Consider the following 20237-nt stretch of genomic DNA (forward strand, 5'->3'; position numbering starts at 1 on the left):
GTCAGTGGCCCTAATGAAATTGCTGTGTTCTCCAGCTGATCAATGGAAGTATTGTAGCTATATGTTACTGATGACATTCTGGAGCCACATGGATAATGAATAATTTGTGCCCCAGCTGTGCATCAGAATCTGTAGGACCATCTCTATACATGAAAAAGCACTTTAATTTAAAACAGAAAAAGTGATGTTCATGCTAGCACTTAAAACATCTATATTGGAGTGAGTTAACATTAATTTAATTTAATTTAATTTTACATTTAAAAATACAAATTAGCATGAGGTGGACCTATGCATCCCAGTTATTCAAAGTTTAGCATTCTGGCTGTAAGCCCGTTCCCAAGGAACATCGCTTCCATGCTCTTGTAAACAAACAGTATTCCCAAACCCTGTGGGCAGAATTTGCACACCTTTCTGCTGTGCTTTGGCAGCAACCACAGCATCAGCACCTACAAGAAATGTGTAAAAGTAGCTCTTCTGTTTGGAGCAGGTTGGAAGCAAAATGGGAATTTGAGAACGGTCAGAAATATTGCTGGAGGGAGTTCTACAAAATTAAACAGTTCTGTCTTGCTCTTACAGATCGTATTGCCTTTATTCTATTAAATTATATTATTCAAGTTAGGTGTGATACCACATTAAGCCTGTATTATGTTCTGAAAGGACAGTCTGTTAACTAAATCACCTGAGCAATTTGTTCAGGGCTGGCAGTTTCAGTCATCATTGCGTTTAGGTAAAGGTAAGGCTACTTCTGTAATTGTGAAGGGATATAGACATAGACATAGACACATACTGTTGACTTGCAACTTACACACGTTTAACTTACACAATTTCAGCTTCACGTGCTTGGCTGCAGCGGTGTGTGTGTGTGTGTGTGTGTGCAAGTCAAACACCAGCAATCTCACCTGCCATTGCGCTCACCTTGGGGGAGTGCCAGGGCCAGATTCCTGTATAGGCTAAGTAGGCTGAAGCCTAGGGCCTCTAAATCTAGGGGGCCTCCCCAGCCCACCCACCCACCCCCAGCTTGCAGTCTCCCCTCTCCCCAAATTGCAAACCCAAGATCATGTGAGGGCAGGGCAACTCGGGCCCAGCAACTGTGAGACTCAGGGCCAGCCAGTGGGGCCCAATTTTAAACTCTGGGGCACAACTTGAAATTTTTCTGCAATGCTTGATTTTAATTTTTTTTTTTTTTTGAAATTTTGCAAATCTTGGAGATATAACTCCATCTAGATTGCCTTGGTGCAGGGGCCCCCTTAGAAACGGCCCGCAGGGTCCAGTTTGGCCCAATTGCTCCAATTGCCTTTTGAAAGTGACAAACTTAGACAAACAAATTTTGACGACGTTTTGGATTCTTTTTGCTATGAGGAAGGCTAGGGGAAAAAATTGTAGCCTTTATTTGATGGCTGTAGTTTACTTCTTAGTACGTATTTTAAAACTGACTGTTTAATGAGAACATAAAGTAGATTCTAAAAGTGCCACACTGTCAGGTAATCATGATCATATTGTTTACACTTCCCAGGCAATATAATTTGTAAACTCGAGGTGTGTTTTTTTAAAAGAACATTACAATTTCATTTTCCTAAAAAGTAATGCTTATTCCACAAAAGGTTTACAAAGTTCAGTTATTGCAGAAGTTTTTTAGTGTTAATTTTAACATTTATGCATATTTTTTTAAATTACCATGGTATTTAACAATAACATCTTAAGTCCTTTAGAGGAGAAAATGGTGAATTTCAAAAATTTAATACCCATTGTCATCCTTGGCTTCACTCAATTTTGTTTATAGCACTCTTCCATTTTTTTCTAGTTGTGAGGGTGGGGGATTGGGAGGGGCCCACAAGTGGAGTAGCCGAGGGCCTCTCTTCATCGAACTCCGGCCCTGGAGAGTGCTCAGGGGTGCAGGGAGAGAGTGTGAGTAGCCTTGGGAGAGCCTGTGTGATTTTTTACAGGTCATTTCCCAGTTTTTAAAGGGTTGTTTTGACTATACACTATTTCAGCTTTACACTCTATCCCTGGAACATAGCTTCAGCATAAGATGAGAGTCGTGTATGTATGATAACTGTTGGCCTTCTTAAAAAGTGAAATAGGGCATTCATTTACGGTGCAATCCTATACATATCTATTCAGAAGTAAGCCCCACGGAGTTCAGTGAGACTTGCTCCCACGTAACTGTGTGTCGGATTACATCGTCAGGTGTATGCACACAGCCTGCCACTTGAATATACTGTGACCCCTTATTTTGCATAGCCTAGGAGTTGCATACTTGTGTCTTTGCAGTCGGAATGTTCGATAAAGGATTGTCTTGTGCATCTGGAGCAAAGTTTCAGAAATTCCTGTTTTCTGACTGGCTGGTGGGAAAACATAGATTTATACAGCTATGTCTTTTAAAAGAAGTATGCCAGTTTTCAAGAAAGGTGTCTCAAAGTGACCTACAACAACGTTTAAGTCAAAACCCATTGTGGAAAATCAGAATCCAAGGCCAGACAAAATTGCAGCCAAAAGTCAGTTCAAACAAACATATCTTTGGCCTATCAGTGAAAATACAGAAAGGAAGGGGCCAATTATCCTTCTTCTTAGGAGGTGTTTTGCAAGGAGCCACAGGTGCTTCTGTTGCTGTTGTTTAGTCGTGTTCGACTCTTCGTGACCCCATGGACCAGAGCACACCAGGCTTCCTAATGGAGACCAAATTTAGTTTTTGCATAAGAAGGAATCTGAAACAGGAACTTACTTCTAGATCTTGATGTGATTGTTCATACTCCACACATCATTCTTCTTTCTTCCTTAGAGAAAACCCAACCTTCCTTCGCGCTCTCACATGTACACAGAAGGAAGGAATGACATTGACCCCTGCTGGTTTCTAAAGCTTTTATAGAAACTATTAGATCTCAGAGATCTGTATTCAAATCCATTGTGAATCATTAACTCTACGGGAGACCTGAGTGTTCCTATCTTTCAGCTTCAGTTCCTGATCTGTTAAAATGGGGATATGTATTATCTGCTACCTCCTGAAGTTGCGGGGGATGGATGAGACTGGCATTGTATAGTGTGCAGCGTGCTCCAAAATGTGGCAGAAATTATATAACCAGTAAAGATACCCTTTTTCTCAAGAAGGCGGTTCTGACACCCTGTTTGTATTCTTCCAGATTTTCAAACCTCCCAGGCCAAGGGGAAAGTGGAAAGATTGCCATTACTTAATGATTGCTTTTCTCTTCCAGCAGTGTTGCCTGTTGCCAACTGCAGTGTGTTCCACTGGGTTATTGCAACCCGGAGGATGCTTTCTGTTTAATTATAATAATTGCACTTTTGTTTCCTTTGCCAGCTGGTGATGGAGTTTTGTGGTGCTGGCTCTGTCACTGATCTGATCAAGAACACAAAAGGGAACACTTTGAAGGAGGAGTGGATTGCCTACATCTGCAGGGAGATTTTACGGGTACGTGACCAAAATGGGCTTAACCGCCTTTCAGCCTGTCATTGACAGCAAATGTTGCCTAGATCCAGTGTGAATGCAATGCTGCTTCCGATCAAGCAGTGGTTTGCAAACCATGAGCCAGGATTGGGAATGCCTGCTGACTCTCTCTAGCAAATTACCGCTCTTCCCTTTTCACTCACAGACTTAACCGTTGTTTAGCGTCACCTCTGACCTGATAATTTCATATTTAGTTTAAGACAGCAGTCTTGGCTAGTGTTAAGCAAGGTTAGTTTCTGTGAGGATGTAACAGTAAACTATGATTCCAGCAAGGAGTGGGAACCTGCCCTGGAAAAGCAAACGAGGAACAGGGAGAGCGCAGAATCCCAAAGCTAGTTCCTGATTTGCAAACCATAGTTTGCATGGAACCAACATTCTGCCTGTGCCAAGTCTCTGCTCTGGTTTTTAATGCTTAGAAAAGAGACATAATCTGGAAGATGGCTCCTGAGGTTTTGTGGATAGTCATAAGAGAAGTTTGTAGGTGCCTGTAGGTATAAATAATTCATAGTCACTTAGATATGATGTATAATGAATGAGGGTCAGTTGCCTTTCTTTCTCCCTCAACTTTTAAGCCTATTCTTTCTTTCATAGGGGAAAAAAATCCCTTTTTAACATTAATAGGAACAAAGGTGTGTCTAAATTATATTCAATTTCTTTTTAGAAAAATGTGGGGAAAGAGAAAATGCATTTTTAGGGCATTTCAAATGGCAGTTTATTGTGGAAGTTGTGCTGTTCATATATGTGGGTTTTTCATACCATCAGTGTGACAATGGAGTCATCAAAATTACATTTATAATCCAGCTTTCCAATTCCAGTGGGAAATCTGTTAAATAAAAATACTGCATTATACATCCCTAGTCAATCACAGTTGCACTTGGTCATGTGTGGTGATGTTTGGGGTGATTTGCCTTCATCACCACATCTCCAGGTCCATTAACATTATGTGTGAACATAGCCTATGGATTGAAGTGGTCCTCAGACTAGGTCTTGCGGTGGAACCTTCTCCAAGGAGCAAACCTGTTTAAAGTCAAATCAAACCAAGGCACATTTCATGTTAAGCAGATAAACACCAGCATGGGGAGAGTTGTGCTATTAAAATAGCAAGTTGAAACTCTTCACTGTAATAATTCCTTCTATAGCTTGGGATATGTGACTCCTTTACCCTTGAAGACAGCAGCTGCCGCCCAAAGGTTACTTAGTCCTTATCCACCTAATCTACATAGTGTTTTCACATTGCAGTTGGATCAATCAGGTAATGCCCCAACTCTGCAAGGACAACATCATGTGAGATCAGCAATAATGAAAACACAGTCACAGATGCTTAGCAGTCTCAAGCTAGCAAAACACTAAAATGCTTCATGTGAGTGCATGAGTGATCCGTGTGACTCAAATGTGGATACTTCTAATATGCTTTTAGCTCCTTAGAGGGTTAAGTCAGCAGTACGAAAGAGAGGAAGCAGCGCAATGTTCACCCTGAAAATGAAAATGGGATCTAAACACTCTCCCAATGGCACTTGGTATCTGGTGGTGACAAAGCACTTGCTCATTTACAGTAAACACCCCCAGCTGCAGTCCTTTAGCAACTTGATAGGAAAGGCAAGTGACGTTGCGGCTAATCAGCTATTGTATTGACTTTTCTCATTTCTGTCTCAGGAAGCCACAGTTACCCAGGCTAGGGTTTAAATTTACAAGCTTGGAAAGTCAGTTTCCTAAAATAGTCCGCAAGCAGTGAGTCATGTTCTGACTGTTGAACCATTCCACCAGTGCCTCATCTTTTGGATGTCGAAAGATGAGCTAACTCCATCTTTTCAGTCGGCTGATAATGCAGGCATCTGGGGACGTGTGTCACCATAATAATGTGTAAAGTGAGTTCTGTTTTGAATCAGCAGCTCCCACAGTTTGCAAAGCCTCAGTGTGATGCAAAGGGAAATTACCTGATCTTATGACTTATTACATAACTATATTCTGCCTCTGAACCAAAGTTTGGGAAGCCCCATGCGGACTTTCTTCCCCCTATACTTCATGTCTCACAGTAACATCCCTCATTCCTTTTTCTGTTCTGATTGTGACTACAGTTAGGTTTGCATCTGCACCAACATATTCGCTAAACGGTAATTATCACCAAGGAACAATTTAAAGCCATGATCAGAAGTGGGTTTGTTTGCTAATTACAGTTAAGTGAAAATGTGATGCAAGGTTATTCTAAGCCATAGCTATCTCCGGAACAGAGAGGGAATGTGGAATGCTCATCGAAAAGGGGATCAAAGAGAGGAGCATATAAACCCAAAGGGTGCTTCTTGACATTCTCACCATACCTTTGAAGGTGACCTGGAAACTACAACTAATCCAAAACGCGGCAGCTAGACTGGTAACCGGGAGTGGGCTGCCGAGACCATATAACACCGGTACTGAAAGACCTACATTGGCTCCCAGTACATTTCCAAGCACAACTCAACACGTTGGTGCTGACATTCTAAACGGCCTCAGCCCAGTATACCTGAAGGAGCGTCTCCACTCCTATCGTTCAGCTCAGCCACTGAGGTCTAGCTCCAAGGGCCTTCTGGCGGTTCCCTCCTTGAGAGAAGTGAGGTTACAGGGAACCGGGCAGAGGGCCTTCTCGATGGTGGTGCCCGCCCTGTGGAACACCCTTCCATCAGATGTCAAGGAAATAAACAACTATCTGACTTTTAGAAGACACCCTGATTAGTGAAGTTTTAAATTTTTGATGTTTTATCACATTATTATTATTATTATTATTATTATTATTATTATTATTATTCTGTTGGGAGCCGCCTGGAGTGGCTGGGGAAACCCAGCCGGATGGGCAGGGTATAAATAATAAATTATTATTATAATTGGGTAGTTGAGGCCAAAGGGACGCGGGTGGCGCTGTGGGTAAAACCTCAGTGCCTAGGACTTGCCGATCGCATGATCGGCGGTTCGAATCCCCACAGCGGGGTGAGCTCCCGTTGTTCAGTCCCAGCTCCTGCCCACCTAGCAGTTCGAAAGCACGTCAAAGTGCAAGTAGATAACTAGGTACCGCTTTATAGCGGGAAGGTAACGGCGTTTCCGTGTGCTGCACTGGTGCTGGCTCGCCAGAGCAGCTTCGTCACGCTGGCCACGTGACCCGGAAGTGTCTTCGGACAGCGCTGGCTCCCGGCCTCTTAAGCGAGATGAGCACGCAACCCTAGAGTCGGACACGACTGGCCCGTATGGGCAGAGGTACCTTTACCTTTACCTTTTTTAGTTGAGGCCAAGCCATTGAATCTTAGCTTTGCATGTGTTCCAAACCCAGTGCATGTGTTACTTTTACCATAGGGCCTGGGATTCTGTTGGCAAAAATCCCACCATTTAATAGAATGTACTATGTTATTTCAACCCATGGTGGTCCCGGGTTATGCAGGGGGCTCAGCTAGGCTAGGCCTGCACAGACTGCGACCCGCCAGGCATGTCAGAAAGCCTGTAACAAAACCCGGAAGCTGGGTTTCAAGTTGCGAAGGCCGTCAGAAGATTATGCAGTCAGTGTGAAGGGTTTCCCCCCTTGTGGATGCGATCCCTGGGCAAAAGGAACAAAGCTGCTCTCAGATAACAGAAAACAGTCACTCTTGTCTTACACAGATTTAGATAACTGAAATCAGCAGGACAGGATCAGGTTTCTGACCGCGCAGGACTCTGAGGATATAAATTACAGTCTGTTCATAAACCAAGAGTGCCACAGAGAGAGAAAGAGGTTGGGTGAGAGATGGATATCTCTCCTTCCTGTTTGTTTATGACCACCAGTGATAGTGCTTCAGGAGACTCCATCTTGAATGGACCATAGAGATGGGTTTTCCTGAGGGAAAATCACAAGTGATTCTGTCTATTATTTATTATTCCTTAAATCTATAATATTTTTGAATCTCCTCTTGGCCCATAAGTATCCAAAATGATGCATGGCAACTAAGGCATGGCATAATGCTCCGCTACAACAATGGATATAAAACCCAAATAGGTAAACAGTGGCAGCCCAAACTGTGACCTAAAACAGGACAGGGCATGATGCAAAAACCGGGTGTTACATTCATCTCATTTACATGATTCAGCATTAAAACAGTCAAATTAAATAATCAAAAGAGAAGAGCAGTGGTGAACGCCTCTTGCCAAAAGAGTTTAAATGATGTCTGGCCAAATATTTTTAGGGAGATGATGTGAGGAGCATCCCTTGGCAAAGAGTTCCACAGTGCGGGTTGGGCCTTCACGAAGAAGGTCCTGTCCCTCACCCTAGCAAATCTCATCTGATTTGAATGATGGTCTATGGCATCTTTCTTGGATCTGAGGAAATGGGGAGAAATATATGGGAGAATTAAATGCCTCTTGGCCATCTTTACAGATGTATGCATTGCAGTAATTTAAACAGGAGGTTACCGAGGAATGAGTGGCATGAAAACCTAGCCTCCGCTGCCTCCTGGATATCAAACCGAAAGGTGCAGCTCTTTGGTGCAACATGTAATGACCGCTGCTATAAACAAAGTGAACAAAAAGACAAATCTTCTTAAAAAGGGAGGTGGTTGTTTTTCCCTTGTGGGTAATATTGTTGTTATGATATAAAATAATATAATATAATATAATATAATATAATATAATATAATATAATATAATATAATATAATATAATATAATATAATATAATATATAATATAATATGTAATATAAATAAATAAAATAAAATAAAATAACAAACAACTGTTTCCCTCCAAAAGAATTACCCTTGGCACCTTACAACGAATTTCACACCTTTCACCCTCTGACACCACAAAACATTAAATGCTGTATTTATTGCCAGCTTCCAGCAGTTTAGGGACCCTGAATTCTCTTTAAGAGACTGGCTCGCTTAATCAATATTGTTGATTAAATTCATTATTTTCACAGCTTTGTGCCTTATCTCCCCACCCAGGACACTTTGTGTTTGCGAGAGTGTATACTGTACCTCTCCTTTGTATATTTATCAGTTCTGGCCTCAATTTAAGCACAAGTGACTTGGATCCTAAGAACCAAGGAAGCTCAAGGAAGCTGACAGAGTTTTCTTCTCACATCTTCTCCTTGTCACCACCTGTACCCCGAAAAGCCTCTCTCAGAGGTTGCAGAGAGCTTGTGAACAATGTCAGCTGGGGTGTGGGGACTGCTTGGGGGGAGGAGGAATCCCCCAGTGAGGCTTGGATCCCAAGAGAAGTTAATTTGAGAACATTTGTGTAGAAAAAAGTTTTCATCCCCTCCTCACTCCAAATCAGCAGAAGGCTTGTAAAAATAGCGTCGTGCAATCTAGGAATACAGTAAATATTCCCAACCAGCACTCTTCAGAGTTAAGAGGCAGTGCAGTTAAATCTTATATACTAATAAGGAGAATTTTGGGCCTTCTTACCTTGTTCTATTTGTAATTGTCCCTGAAGAAAATGCAGAGCCTTTACGGGCCTCTTCAAAACAAAACCTTAAAAAGAAATGGTTTGCAAAACAGCAAACAACCCATGCAACGTACCTATACCTTGAATCAGCTCATACCATATATGTACTTCATAAGGAGCCAAGACTGAAAAGCTTAGGGCTTATCCCCCTTTTCCTACTCACTTTCCAGGCACGGTCAGTGTTTTAAAGCCCTGTGTCCAAGCACACACACTTTTTTTTTTTGCTCCACATCTTTCCCCATGAAAACCCGCTCTTTACTGCTGAATCGGAGCAAACTACATTTTGCAGAAAACCCAAATTGCCATTTGTTGCGTGTTCAAGGGGCATGTATGTATGGCTATATGAGGTCCCAAGTGGGAATAGCAAAGGTCTCGGACTGAAACCTTGCAAAGCTGCTGTAAGCCAGAACAGGCAGAGGTAGACTTGGAGAATCACAGAATCATTGAGTTGGAAGGGACCACAAGGGTTCTCTAGTCCATGGTTAGGCAACCTAAGGCCCCGGGGGTCAGATGAGGCCCAATTACCTTCTAAATCCAGCCTGTAAACAGTCCGGGAATCAGCGTGTTTTTACATGAGTAGAATGTGTGCTTTTATTTAAAATGCATCTCTGGGTTATTTGTGGGGCCTGCTTGGTGTTTTTACATGAGTAGAATGTGTGCTTTTATTTAAAATGCATCTCTGGGTTATTTGTGGGGCATAGGAATTCATTCATTTCTTTTTTTTCAAAATATAGTCCGGCCCCCCACAAGGTCTGAAGGACAGTGGACCGGCCCCCTACTGGAAAAGTTTGCTGACCCCTGGCTTAGACAGATCAGTGTTCTGATTTTTTTATAAGGTGTCCTCGTAGGCTTACATGCTGTTAAAGAGCACAAATTTAACCCTAGAATCCAGAGAATATATTACAGGGAAACCTCTTAGGTAACAGCACAGCCAGATTTCTGCATCCCTATTTTTCAAAAATGCAGCCCTGGTGAAATACGAATAAAACGACTCATAAATGCTGCAAGTAGACAGTGAAAATATTTTTTCATTTTGAACATATGAATGCTAATGTGAAATCTAAAGTAGATATGTATATAGCCATGAAAGCAAACCATACTTTACTAGAATTGCAATTTAGGTGGATATTATTTTTTAAACCCTCCAACGTGGATGTGTGAAATAAAAATGGAGCCTACGAAAAATGAGAAGAATTAATGACCTAATAAAAAGGTACAAAGGCAAGCTATTTTACTTCTAGCTCTCAAGACAAGCTTTTAATATGAGCTATGATTAGATTAGGGTCGCGTTCAAGCTACGTAGTAATTTGTGTGGCTGTGGCAGGTTTCTCCTCACTTCCCTGAGCGTTTATTTCATCGATACATCATAGAATCTGGAATTGCAGTTTATTGATACTGAAACTAGCAAGAAGAAGCAAGTGTTTGTTGTTAGGATCACGAGTGGCTTCCTTGAAAAATAGCTAAAATTTGGTTGCATTTCCCCCCATAGAAACAATGGAAGTTTAAAATGATTTGGTGTGTGGCTAGAAACAGTTACCCATCTCCCACCCCATTTTGCCTCCCCTGCAAGCAGTGTACAGTGGTACCTCGGGTTACATACGCTTCAGGTTACATACGCTTCAGGTTACAGACTCTGCTAACCCAGAAATAGTGCTTCAGGTTAAGAACTTTGCTTCAGGATAAGAACAGAAATCGGGCTCCGGTTCGCGTGGCGGCAGTAGGAGGCCCCATTAGCTAAAGTGGTGCTTCAGGTTAAGAACAGTTTCAGGTTAAGAATGCACCTCCGGAACGAATTAAGTACTTAACCCGAGGTACCACTGTATCTGGAACCTTGGGAGGAGGGACACAGGGAGGAGGAGCATTTCGTGAATAAGTTTGGCCTCATTGAGGGGCAGTATTTCAATATGAGTAGGAAAATGAGAGTACCCGCTGAACATTTTTTAAGGAAAAAAGCACTGTCTGGAACTAATGGTATGTCATGATGCAACATTATTCCAGCTGATGCACTCTGGGAAAATAGGGTGGTCTGACTGATAGCTGACTGAAGCTGCTCCCAGACAATTCAAGGGAGCTTAAAAATCTCTGGAGAGAGAGAGAGAGAGAGAGAGAGAGAGAGAGAGAGAGAGAGAGAGAGAAGGTAAGGTTATTGGCAAAGCACCTGTAGACATGAAAAGTAACAAATAACTAAATGGCATTTGGGAGGACCACTTCAACTCCATCCCCTAATGTGATATTTCCCCACCCCCTTGTCATGTAGGGTTGCGTTTGACCCCAGCTGTCGATGGATGGCTAAAAGAAAGTTGAAACGTAATGATGACTTTCTCTTTCTCTTTTTTTGACTCCTCTAGGGTTTAAGCCATCTCCACCAACATAAAGTAATCCATCGAGATATTAAAGGACAAAACGTTTTGCTGACAGAAAACGCAGAAGTTAAACTAGGTAAGAATTCCCACCCCTCCCAACCAGTGGAAAATTGCAGGGAAGCGTGGAATCAGGCTTTTCTGAAAAAACTTAGCTGGTCCTCACCTTAGCAGGACTCGGGTGTTAATACCAAAGTCAAGAGCTCCTCGAAGAAGAAGAAGAAGAAGAAGAAGAAGAAGAAGAAGAAGAAGAAGAATTTATTATTTATACCCCGCCCATCTGGCTGGGCCTCCCCAGCCACTCTGGGCGGCTTCCATAAAAACCAAAAATACAATAAAGAAGTAGAGCTAAAGACTGGCCTGTAAGGAATTTGAAAAGAAGGTCCAGGAATCTGCATGCCATGATCACATTTTGGAATGCAGAACCATGTGGAACCATAAGCAGGCGATGAGAGCTAAAAACTGTGACTTCCCTTATTATAAGTTTCTTAACGGTCACAGAGTAAACCCTGGAAAAAAATAATTGGCAGCTTCTGCTAAGAATTTGTAAAATGAAGAGATTCTGGCTAGGGATATCAGTGGTCAAGGTTTAGCTTTTTCTTTTTTAAAAACCCCACTCAAGATGGCTATTAATCCCTCGCAGCTGTCCCTGCCTCTCTTAGAAACACTTTCCTACTCTCCAGCCCTGCAAATCATTTCCATGCAAATCAACTGTCCTTCTTTTCAAGTCCCCGAGGAACTATGTGGACTTGGGCAGGGGATCAGCATGTAAACAACTCTGGCTACAAAGATCCGCTTGTTTAACGAGCTCGAGACCTCGGTTTCAGCTGGTCCTTGAGGGGATGTGGCCAGGGAGAAGCAGGAGTGGGAAATAATTGGGAGAGGCTAGCGGCATTCCTTTTGCCGGTCTAGTCCAACTCACTTGTGCTGTACAGCTGAAAGAGCTCACCATGAAAATCGCTTAAAAGTAAAGTGACACCGTTTAGATATTTGGCTAAAAGGTGATTAGTGCCTGTAGGTTGCTGGTCTAGGAACACTGGAACACTCAGAGCAGCACTGGGGACTAAGCAGTGTCTGAGTGGACATTTTTCCTGATTGTGTTGGGCCAAGCCTTAGCTCTAGATATGAGCTCTTCTGAAGATAGATGTGGAGCCCTTATGAGCCCACAACAAAGGTAGCACCTTGTTCTCAGAAATCTCAGCTTGAAGATCAACTCTCAAGCAAGTGGCCCGCAATGACTTGAGTCCAAAACCCGCTGAATACAGGGGAGAACATTCTGTGGGTTGAACTTTCCTTGGGCTCCAGTCCTTTTTAAAGGAAGGGAATGCTCTGATCTTCAAAATGAATGGCGCTCCCCATGAACTTTGCCTAGTTCATGGCGGGGGGCAGCATCCTCTTGTCATTTAACATGACTTGCATGTCCTTTCATTGCCTCTCACAAATCAAGCCATGTTTATGCCTAATTAAAGCTCTCCTGTTGTCGTTGCTTTGATTCCCAGTGGATTTCGGAGTCAGTGCTCAGCTTGACAGAACAGTTGGCAGAAGAAATACATTCATCGGAACTCCATACTGGATGGCCCCCGAGGTTATAGCCTGTGACGAAAACCCTGATGCCACTTACGACTTCAAGGTATCTTAAAAGATGATGTTGCCTAATATATCCTTGGTTGCTAATGCTGAATCGTAGTCGTTTTGCGCAGGGGGAGAGGAAATTCCAGTCCTGCAGGATTGAGACTGGAGTTGAATGATGTTCTGAGGAAGTTCCACAGGTGGATCAGCCTAGAAACTATTATAGGGAAGACTATCTGAAGGGAGGTTAAAATTGGGATGAATGCAAGAAAGCTGTTAAGGAAGCTGGCAGACTGGCAAGCAGAGAAGATAGGCAAGAGAGCAGACCTAGGTGATAGGCAGGTACCTGGAGCAAGATGACAGAGCTGTGTAAGCAAGGCTAGAACCTGGTTGTTGATCCAAGCAAAGCCCAGCCTTAACCCAGAAGCATTTATAAAAAGTCTAGGTCTAACAGATGACCTACCTGGGTGGGATGCAGCATGCTTGGACTCAAAAGGACCCTGCTACCCATTCTTGCTCCTGTATCCATGGCTTGCCACAAAGGTCATCACTGCACAAGCCAAGGAATCCTGGTTTGAATCTCACTCAGCCAATCCTGAGAAAACGTTCCTAATGAAAACACAGTGTGCAAATTAAATTAATGGTCAGTTCAGAGAAGTGCAACATTTCAGGGCCAGACTACGTGTGATATTATCCATGCATTTAAACAATATTGTATGTATTTAATTTGAAGATTTACACCCCTCTTTTTGATCAAATGATTCTCAAGGTAGGTTTCAAATGGCAGACGTGAAACCCTAAAACTAATGTGCGTGCACACACAGCCCTTAGTCTCTTGGCTTGTGAAGGAAGCCTGGCTGCTTTTATTTTGGGGGTGGGAGTGGGGGGAGAAAAGCAGATCTTAAATGTCACCATCTACCGTATTTTTCGCCCTATAGGACGCACTTTTTCCCCTCCAAAAATGAAGGGGAAATGTGTGTGCGTCCTATGGGGCGAATGCAGGCTTTCGCTGAAGCCTGGAGAGCGAGAGGGGTCGGTGTGCACCGACCCCGCTCGCTCTCCAGGCTTCAGGAGAGCCCCACCGCCAGCCCCACAAGCTTGGGGGACAGCGGGGAGGCGGAACGCCGCCATCCCGCTGTCCCCCTACCTGGTTTGGAGGCTGGCGGCGGGGAGAAGCATGCTTCTCCCTTCCGCCAGCCCCGCAAGCTCGGGGGACAGCAGGGAGGCGCAGCTGGGCTCCCACGCTTGCGGAGAGCTGCATGTTCTGGGGGCTGGGGTCGGGGGAAGCTCGGGCTGGGGCGGAAATAATTCCCCCCTTTATTCCCCCCCCAAAAAAAAATTAGGTGCGTCCTATGGGCCGGTGCGTCCTATAGGGCGAAAAATACGGTACTTTACAGGCTTGTTGTGAGAATAAAAAAGGAGGGGCATGCATGCCCCCCAAGCTCTTTGGAGGAAAGGTAATGTTAGGATGCACAGTTATTTAATCAGCAGCTAAAATGCATTAAAAATATGCAGATGCATTGAATGCTGATTTCCATGGTTCTTCTGTTTTGAAGAGGGCCAAAGGCCACCCACTTTTCCTAAGCAGCTGGCGTCTAAAATCTCTGGTTGAAATCACCCTCTCATAAACTTGTTCACTTACAGGCAGACAGCAGAGGCAGTTTTCTGAGTGAGTGAAGCCTGTCAAAAGCTTGTCAGTGAAGGCAGACTGCTTTGCCAGCGCCAGATTGATTCCTTGTTAAATTTTCTATTCTGAAAAAAATCTGGAGAGATGAGCAATCCATAAGGCAGTCAGTCACTGGAAAGTGAACTTGATATTCATTAGGGATTTGTCATTAAAATTCTGGATTTCAGGCTTCGTGCCAGATCCTTCTGGACCCGAGCCAGTAGTGCAGGGCTAGACACCTTTTCCCAGGTCCTTTTAAAAATAATTATTACTTCCAGAATAGGGTGTGAGCACAGTGTTTAAAGAAGAAGAAGAAGAAGGGGAGGGGCAGGAGATGCAGGCCTTGCCTTTAGGCTTACGATCTATGTAAGTAGCTAGATAAAGAAGGGAAGAGGAATGGAGGAAAATCACCAGCCAGGAGTTCTGTTTCAGAATACCAGGCTGAGCTGAGGTTTTTTGTCAGACATTTAAAATAGACCAACAGAAGGAGCCAGATGGGTACCAGAAGGCAGAGCTTCAATGATAGGGAGAAGCAAGGGAGAAAGGTTATACATAGATAGGGAATGGACAGTGTGAATTTTAGGCTCATGGAAAGCAACAATACTGCTGAAACAGAGGAAGAGAGCAAAAGAAGAAGCGTGAGTTTAATAATTTCCTCTTTTCTCAAGCACAGCAGTGTACTTTTGCCTGCTTTGCCAGTGTTTGAGAAGGAGGGAACTGGAAGCACTTGACATCACCAAGAGCTTCAACATCCCATCCTAGAATCAGTAGAGTTGACTGTGTTTACAGGTTTTCTGGTCACTTTGCCACTTAACCAGTGGGATGAAGAGCCCTGTCCCAATTTCTTGACACTGTTGCTCCCAGGTAAGGACAGTAGAAATTTGTTTCAGTTCACATTTAAAGGCGAACCCACATAATTTGCACTTCCTGAAACAATACTTTGACTGCAGCACAGCCGTCCTTTTACATTTACACTTCTCTGAATTTTGCAGTGTAGTTTTCCAGCCAATGAACATGCACAAAAATGCATGTACTTGGTTAAAGTGTTCATAAAAATGCATATGTAAGTGAAAAATAACATACAATAAAAGGCATTACATTAAGGGAAATCACTTTGCAAAAAATGAGTACCGGTATTTTATGCAAAATTGCATACAGATGTGTATATTATGAAAGACATGCACAAGAATACTGATGGATATTTAGGAGGACTTTTCTAAAAAAAAAATTGCAAGCTGACATGGTAATGTGCAGAACTGATCTTCGGATTGGAAAAATGAGAAACGGAGACACCCTGAAACTGATAGATTCACCCATCCCTCCCTCTAGGTGCCCTCTTGCCAAGCAGTTGAACAAGTTTCCCATGAGATAAGCTGCAAGGAAAATGACTTGCATGCAGATAGAGAGAAACTCAGGCTGAATATGATCAAGCGCAGCTTGGAGAAGCTCATTTTAGACCTCATCTTGGCTGGAGCAGGGTTGACATTAAACTCCTGTCCCTTTTGCCTTATATTAACACATCTAGCCCAGCTAATTTGATTAACAAGATGCTGTAAATGCACCAGTGCATCAAAGCAGGAAGTGCTGATGCCTCCCTGGTTGAAAGACGAAGTGTTCTGACCCTTGCTTGAAACAAAGCACTTCCTTGGATCCAGAAGACCGTAACAATTATAGGACTGTTTCAACTTTGCTAGTTTGGGGAATAATAGTTGAGGCAGTGTCCACCCAGCTCCATGGGCATGTCATCGGAAGGTGCGCATGATTCCCATAGTTATGATTTTCATATTGGTAAAATAAACCATAGTATGGGAATTGTGGGGAGACTTACTTCATTGGGTATCAATTGTGGGTCTTCACTTGATGCCAGCCAAAGTTCTATTAAGTCTGTGGCTGGATTTGAGAAACTTATCATTTCTTTCTTGGTGGAAATATGGCACTTGATATATGTTAGAATTTATTAACACAGGATGAGGTCAGTATGGTCCTTTTGTCCCTAACATTCAAATAAGCTTCATATACGTAGATGTTTAATTTTAGGTAGTTTTCATAATTTGTTGTCATAGGATACACTTGAGATATAACTTATTGGGCATAATAATCCAATTGAAAAACATCTTCATGTATGCGACAACGGCCGCGAGAGTTCTGGTAGCACAAGGATGGAAGACTGAAGAAATCCCAACTAAAGAATCATGGCAAGAAAAATTGATGGATTATTCAGAACTGGCAAAATTGACACATAAGCTACGGGACAAGGATAACTGTGACTTTAAGGATGAATGGGAACCTTTCACAAAGTATTTGAAGACGCAACAAAGTGAACTGGACTCCTTGGCAGGTTTTGAATAAACATCCACAATTTTTTACTGATAATAATTAGCTAAACAGTTGGAGGTTCTATACAACTCTGTAACATGCAGAAAATAGCATTATTGGTGAAACCAAAGACTGGAACTGAGGGAAGTCGGGGGGTGGGGGATGGGTTTTGTGGGGGGTGGGGGAGGAAAAATGGGGGGGGGGAATAAGGATATGTTTTTGGAAAATATGTTTTGTTATAACTTTGAATCAAAAAATTTTTGTCCAATACGATTAATGCAACTGCTTCATATTAATGCAGCTGCCATCCTTCCTTTTCAAACAAAGTAAATTGTCATCAAAAAAGGCATACGAATTGGATCCTGTCATACTTTGGCTTAAGATAATAAACACAAAACCTCTGGTGACTGGCTACAAAGAGGAAATTCCAAAGTCTACACATACTGGACAGAAATGCCTCTGGTTTCTTTAGCCAAACAGAGCTGGCTTCATAATCTGCCGAATAATACAGTTAATACCACGCGAAAACACTTCATGTGATGGAGGAGATATACAAAAGCCGCTTTGTAATAGTTTTGTTTTTCTCTTCTGTCTGCCATTACTTACTTATCTTTTCAGAAAGCTTCTAAATTTATTCAGAAGCAAAAGAAGATAGCAGTTCATTTCTTCTTGGGAGGGAAAAAAGATAATGCAGATGTGTTAGCCCCTTTTTAAGAGAAAACTTCTGCCTTGTTTTATTTAAATCTTAATTACCACGTAATCCTAACTGTTAAAAGCCAACTGGAAACCTAATTGTTTCTTGTGTTGTTTTGTCAAATGTGGGACGTGATTATTGATCCGCGTAGTGTGACTTAGGAACATAGGGAAGTGTCAGACTATTGGGCCATCTAGCTTGGTATTGTCTACACTGATTGGCAGCAGAGTTCTCCACAGTTTCAGACAGAGGATATTCCCTGCCTTACCTGGAGATGCTACGGATTGAACCGGTCATCTTCTCCATGCAAAGCAGGTGCTCTACCACTGAGTTCCAGCCATTCCCTGCTTTTAGGGTGACTACCAAACCTGTAGTCAAAAACCTAGACAGCATCTTAAAAAGCAGAGACATCACCTTGCCAACAAAGGTCTGTATAGTAAAAGCCATGGTTTTCCCAGTAGTGATGTATGGAAGTGAGAGCTGGACCATAAAGAAGGCTGATCGCCGAAGAATTGATGCTTTTGAATTATGGTGCTGGAGGAGACTCTTGAGAGTCCCATGGACTGCAAGAAGATCAAACTGATCTATTCTGAAGGAAATCAGCCCTGAGTGCTCACTGGAAGGACAGATCACGAAGCTGAGGCTCCAATACTTTGGCCACCTCATGAGAAGAGAAGACTCCCTGGAAAAGACCCTGATGTTGGGAAAGATGGAGGGCACAAGGAGAAGGGGACGGCAGAGGACGAGATGGTTGGATAGTGTTCTCGAAGCTACCAGCATGAGTTTGACCAAACTGCGGGAGGCAGTGGAAGACAGGAGTGCCTGGCGTGCTCTGGTCCATGGGGTCACGAAGAGTCGGACACAACTAAACGACTAAACAACAACAACCAAACCTGTTCCATGGATTGCAAAGGTCAATGGAAACGATTTGGTGTCTACCATCCCATTTCAGGATTTATGATTGGCACCTTGTGGAATTTTGTCAACATCTAGTAAAAAGTAGATTCTGTAGGACATATCCTACTAAGGAGTCCCATCCGTGCAAGGATTTCCACTTGTGCAGCGGGACTTTCCCCCCACATATGCCCTGTACCCTCCCGAATTAGGCTCTGGGAATTGGAGGAACCCTTAGAACAGATGTGGGGGAAGGAGAGATGTTCTGTTGCACAATCAGAAATCCTTGCACTGATGGAAACATTATTGTAATTCTGCATTTGATTTTATCCAATATGCATGTCTCCTGTCACACAGGCAAAACAAATTTACAGCTGGCAAACAAACATCTGGTCTGAGGGACATTTTACGGTATTACCTCTGTGTAAACGTAGTGCTAACAAGGTTCGGGAAGGAGATTCATTGGTGTAAAAAGGCCAGCAAAGGCGTGTGGGAGAAGTGAAATAATTTAAAAGGGGGATAGATGAAAGGGAAAGAAAAAGTATATCTGACCACAGTTGGAAGTACTTAAAAAAATACTTTACACTTTCAGCTGAGACTTTCCTTCAGCTGATTATCTAGAAATGTTGGACTATCTTCCATTCTTTTAAATGCCTACACTTCGGGCTTATTTATCTAAATAAGAGTTCTGCCCTCTCATTTTGTAGTCTAGCAAACTGCCTAGCTTATGGCAATTCTTTAAATACTAAGAAATTCCAATTCTTGATATTTCGTTTTTTGCACCACGCCATCCTTGACTGCAGTTATCTTAAAAACGTCAGTCGTTTGATTTCTCATCGAAAAATGACTTGGGGTGGATGTGTAATGCCCTAGCATTGGCAGTGAACTGCTTGCGATTGACAGGAGCATTCCAAGGCAGTTAAAGTCTGTTAAGAGCAGTTAGAAAAGCCAGTTACAAAAGAGAGCGTTCGCTGTCAATCCCTGGCATCTCTAGGTAGGGCTGGGAAAGACCCCTGCGAAATCCTGGTGAGCCACTGCCCATCAATGTCAACAACACGGAGCTAATGCCCCAATGGTCTGGCACCATAAAGGAGCTTCCTATGTTCCTATGACAGATTAGCCAGAAAAGGAATAAAGAGAAAAGAACTACACCGAAAGGGATATTTTTTCGGTTGCTTATAGTCTCGATACATTTAGCATTAGTTTTTAATTCTTATTTTCTTAGAGATTATGTTAACCAGTTCAGAAGTAATAATCCAGGGATCTGCAACTTTTTGGGGGGTGTTATGTACTGAGTTGAATAGGATCCAAAATGCAGCAGTCTGATTGGTCCACAGGAGCCACCCTATGTGGAAGTGAATCCGCAACCTGATTGGCCTACAGGAGAATCCCAGAATTAGCCAATCATGTGGGACCCATTATGTAAATAATGTATATAAAGCAGACATTCTGGGGGAACTTCCATTCCTCCTCACCACTATGAGCTGAATAAAGAGCATGAAATCCACTCTTGACTCCGAGTATATTTCAGGGGGCCAGCGGACACATACAGAATTTTGAGGGAGTGATGCGGTTTGTCCGTCACGAAATGGCCGCTCTGAGGGCCACGGTGTAACACAAAATGGCTGCCACGTCCGGAAGAGCAGAAAAAGAGACAGAACCACGAAAAACGTGTAGGCAGTCATCCACCCCCCCAAAAAAAAATCAGTAGGAAAAAAGCCACTTAACATCATTCACCCCATTGCTCACAGAGAGAAGCTCTCATCATCTCTCCTCTGTTCAGAACATAAAGGAGGTTGGGTGTCTATTCCTGGCATCCATTGAAATATGGGCATGTCTGA

General features: G+C 42.9%; 1 protein-coding gene and 1 long non-coding RNA gene across 10 annotated transcripts in view; one reads left to right on the top strand and one right to left on the bottom strand.

Moving 5' to 3' along the window:
* TNIK (TRAF2 and NCK interacting kinase) overlaps nt 1-20237 on the top strand; it is a 297411-nt gene that overhangs the window by 172411 nt on the left and 104763 nt on the right. For 6 of the 7 annotated variants that reach the window (XR_014007042.1, XM_081189958.1, XM_081189957.1 and 3 more), the window contains exons 5-7: nt 3314-3424; nt 11246-11336; nt 12757-12887. Coding sequence is in view for 5 of the 7 variants with exons in the window: in XM_081189958.1 (XP_081046084.1) it covers nt 3314-3424; nt 11246-11336; nt 12757-12887 (333 nt within the window). In the remaining 2 variants the exon portion in view is untranslated. Of the gene's footprint in view, nt 1-3313; nt 3425-11245; nt 11337-12756; nt 12888-19949; nt 20068-20237 lie in introns of those variants that run through there. The other variant, XM_081189962.1, reaches the window with a different exon arrangement.
* LOC308585168 lies at nt 6968-19972 on the bottom strand. Of its 3 annotated transcripts, none has more exons than XR_014007103.1 (4): nt 18815-19382; nt 13290-13435; nt 8858-8909; nt 6968-7292 (listed from the first exon to the last, which is right to left on the bottom strand). It is a non-coding gene; the product is annotated as an uncharacterized lncRNA (long non-coding RNA). The 3 variants fall into 3 exon arrangements; XR_014007104.1 differs by lacking the exon at nt 18815-19382 and adding an exon at nt 19872-19972 and having other exon boundaries at nt 6994-7292; XR_014007105.1 differs by lacking the exons at nt 6968-7292; nt 18815-19382 and adding exons at nt 7335-7771; nt 19872-19972.

The sequence above is a fragment of the Podarcis bocagei genome (genome assembly GCF_964188305.1).
Source record: "Podarcis bocagei genome assembly, chromosome: 4".
NCBI classification, from domain to species: domain Eukaryota; kingdom Metazoa; phylum Chordata; class Lepidosauria; order Squamata; family Lacertidae; genus Podarcis; species Podarcis bocagei.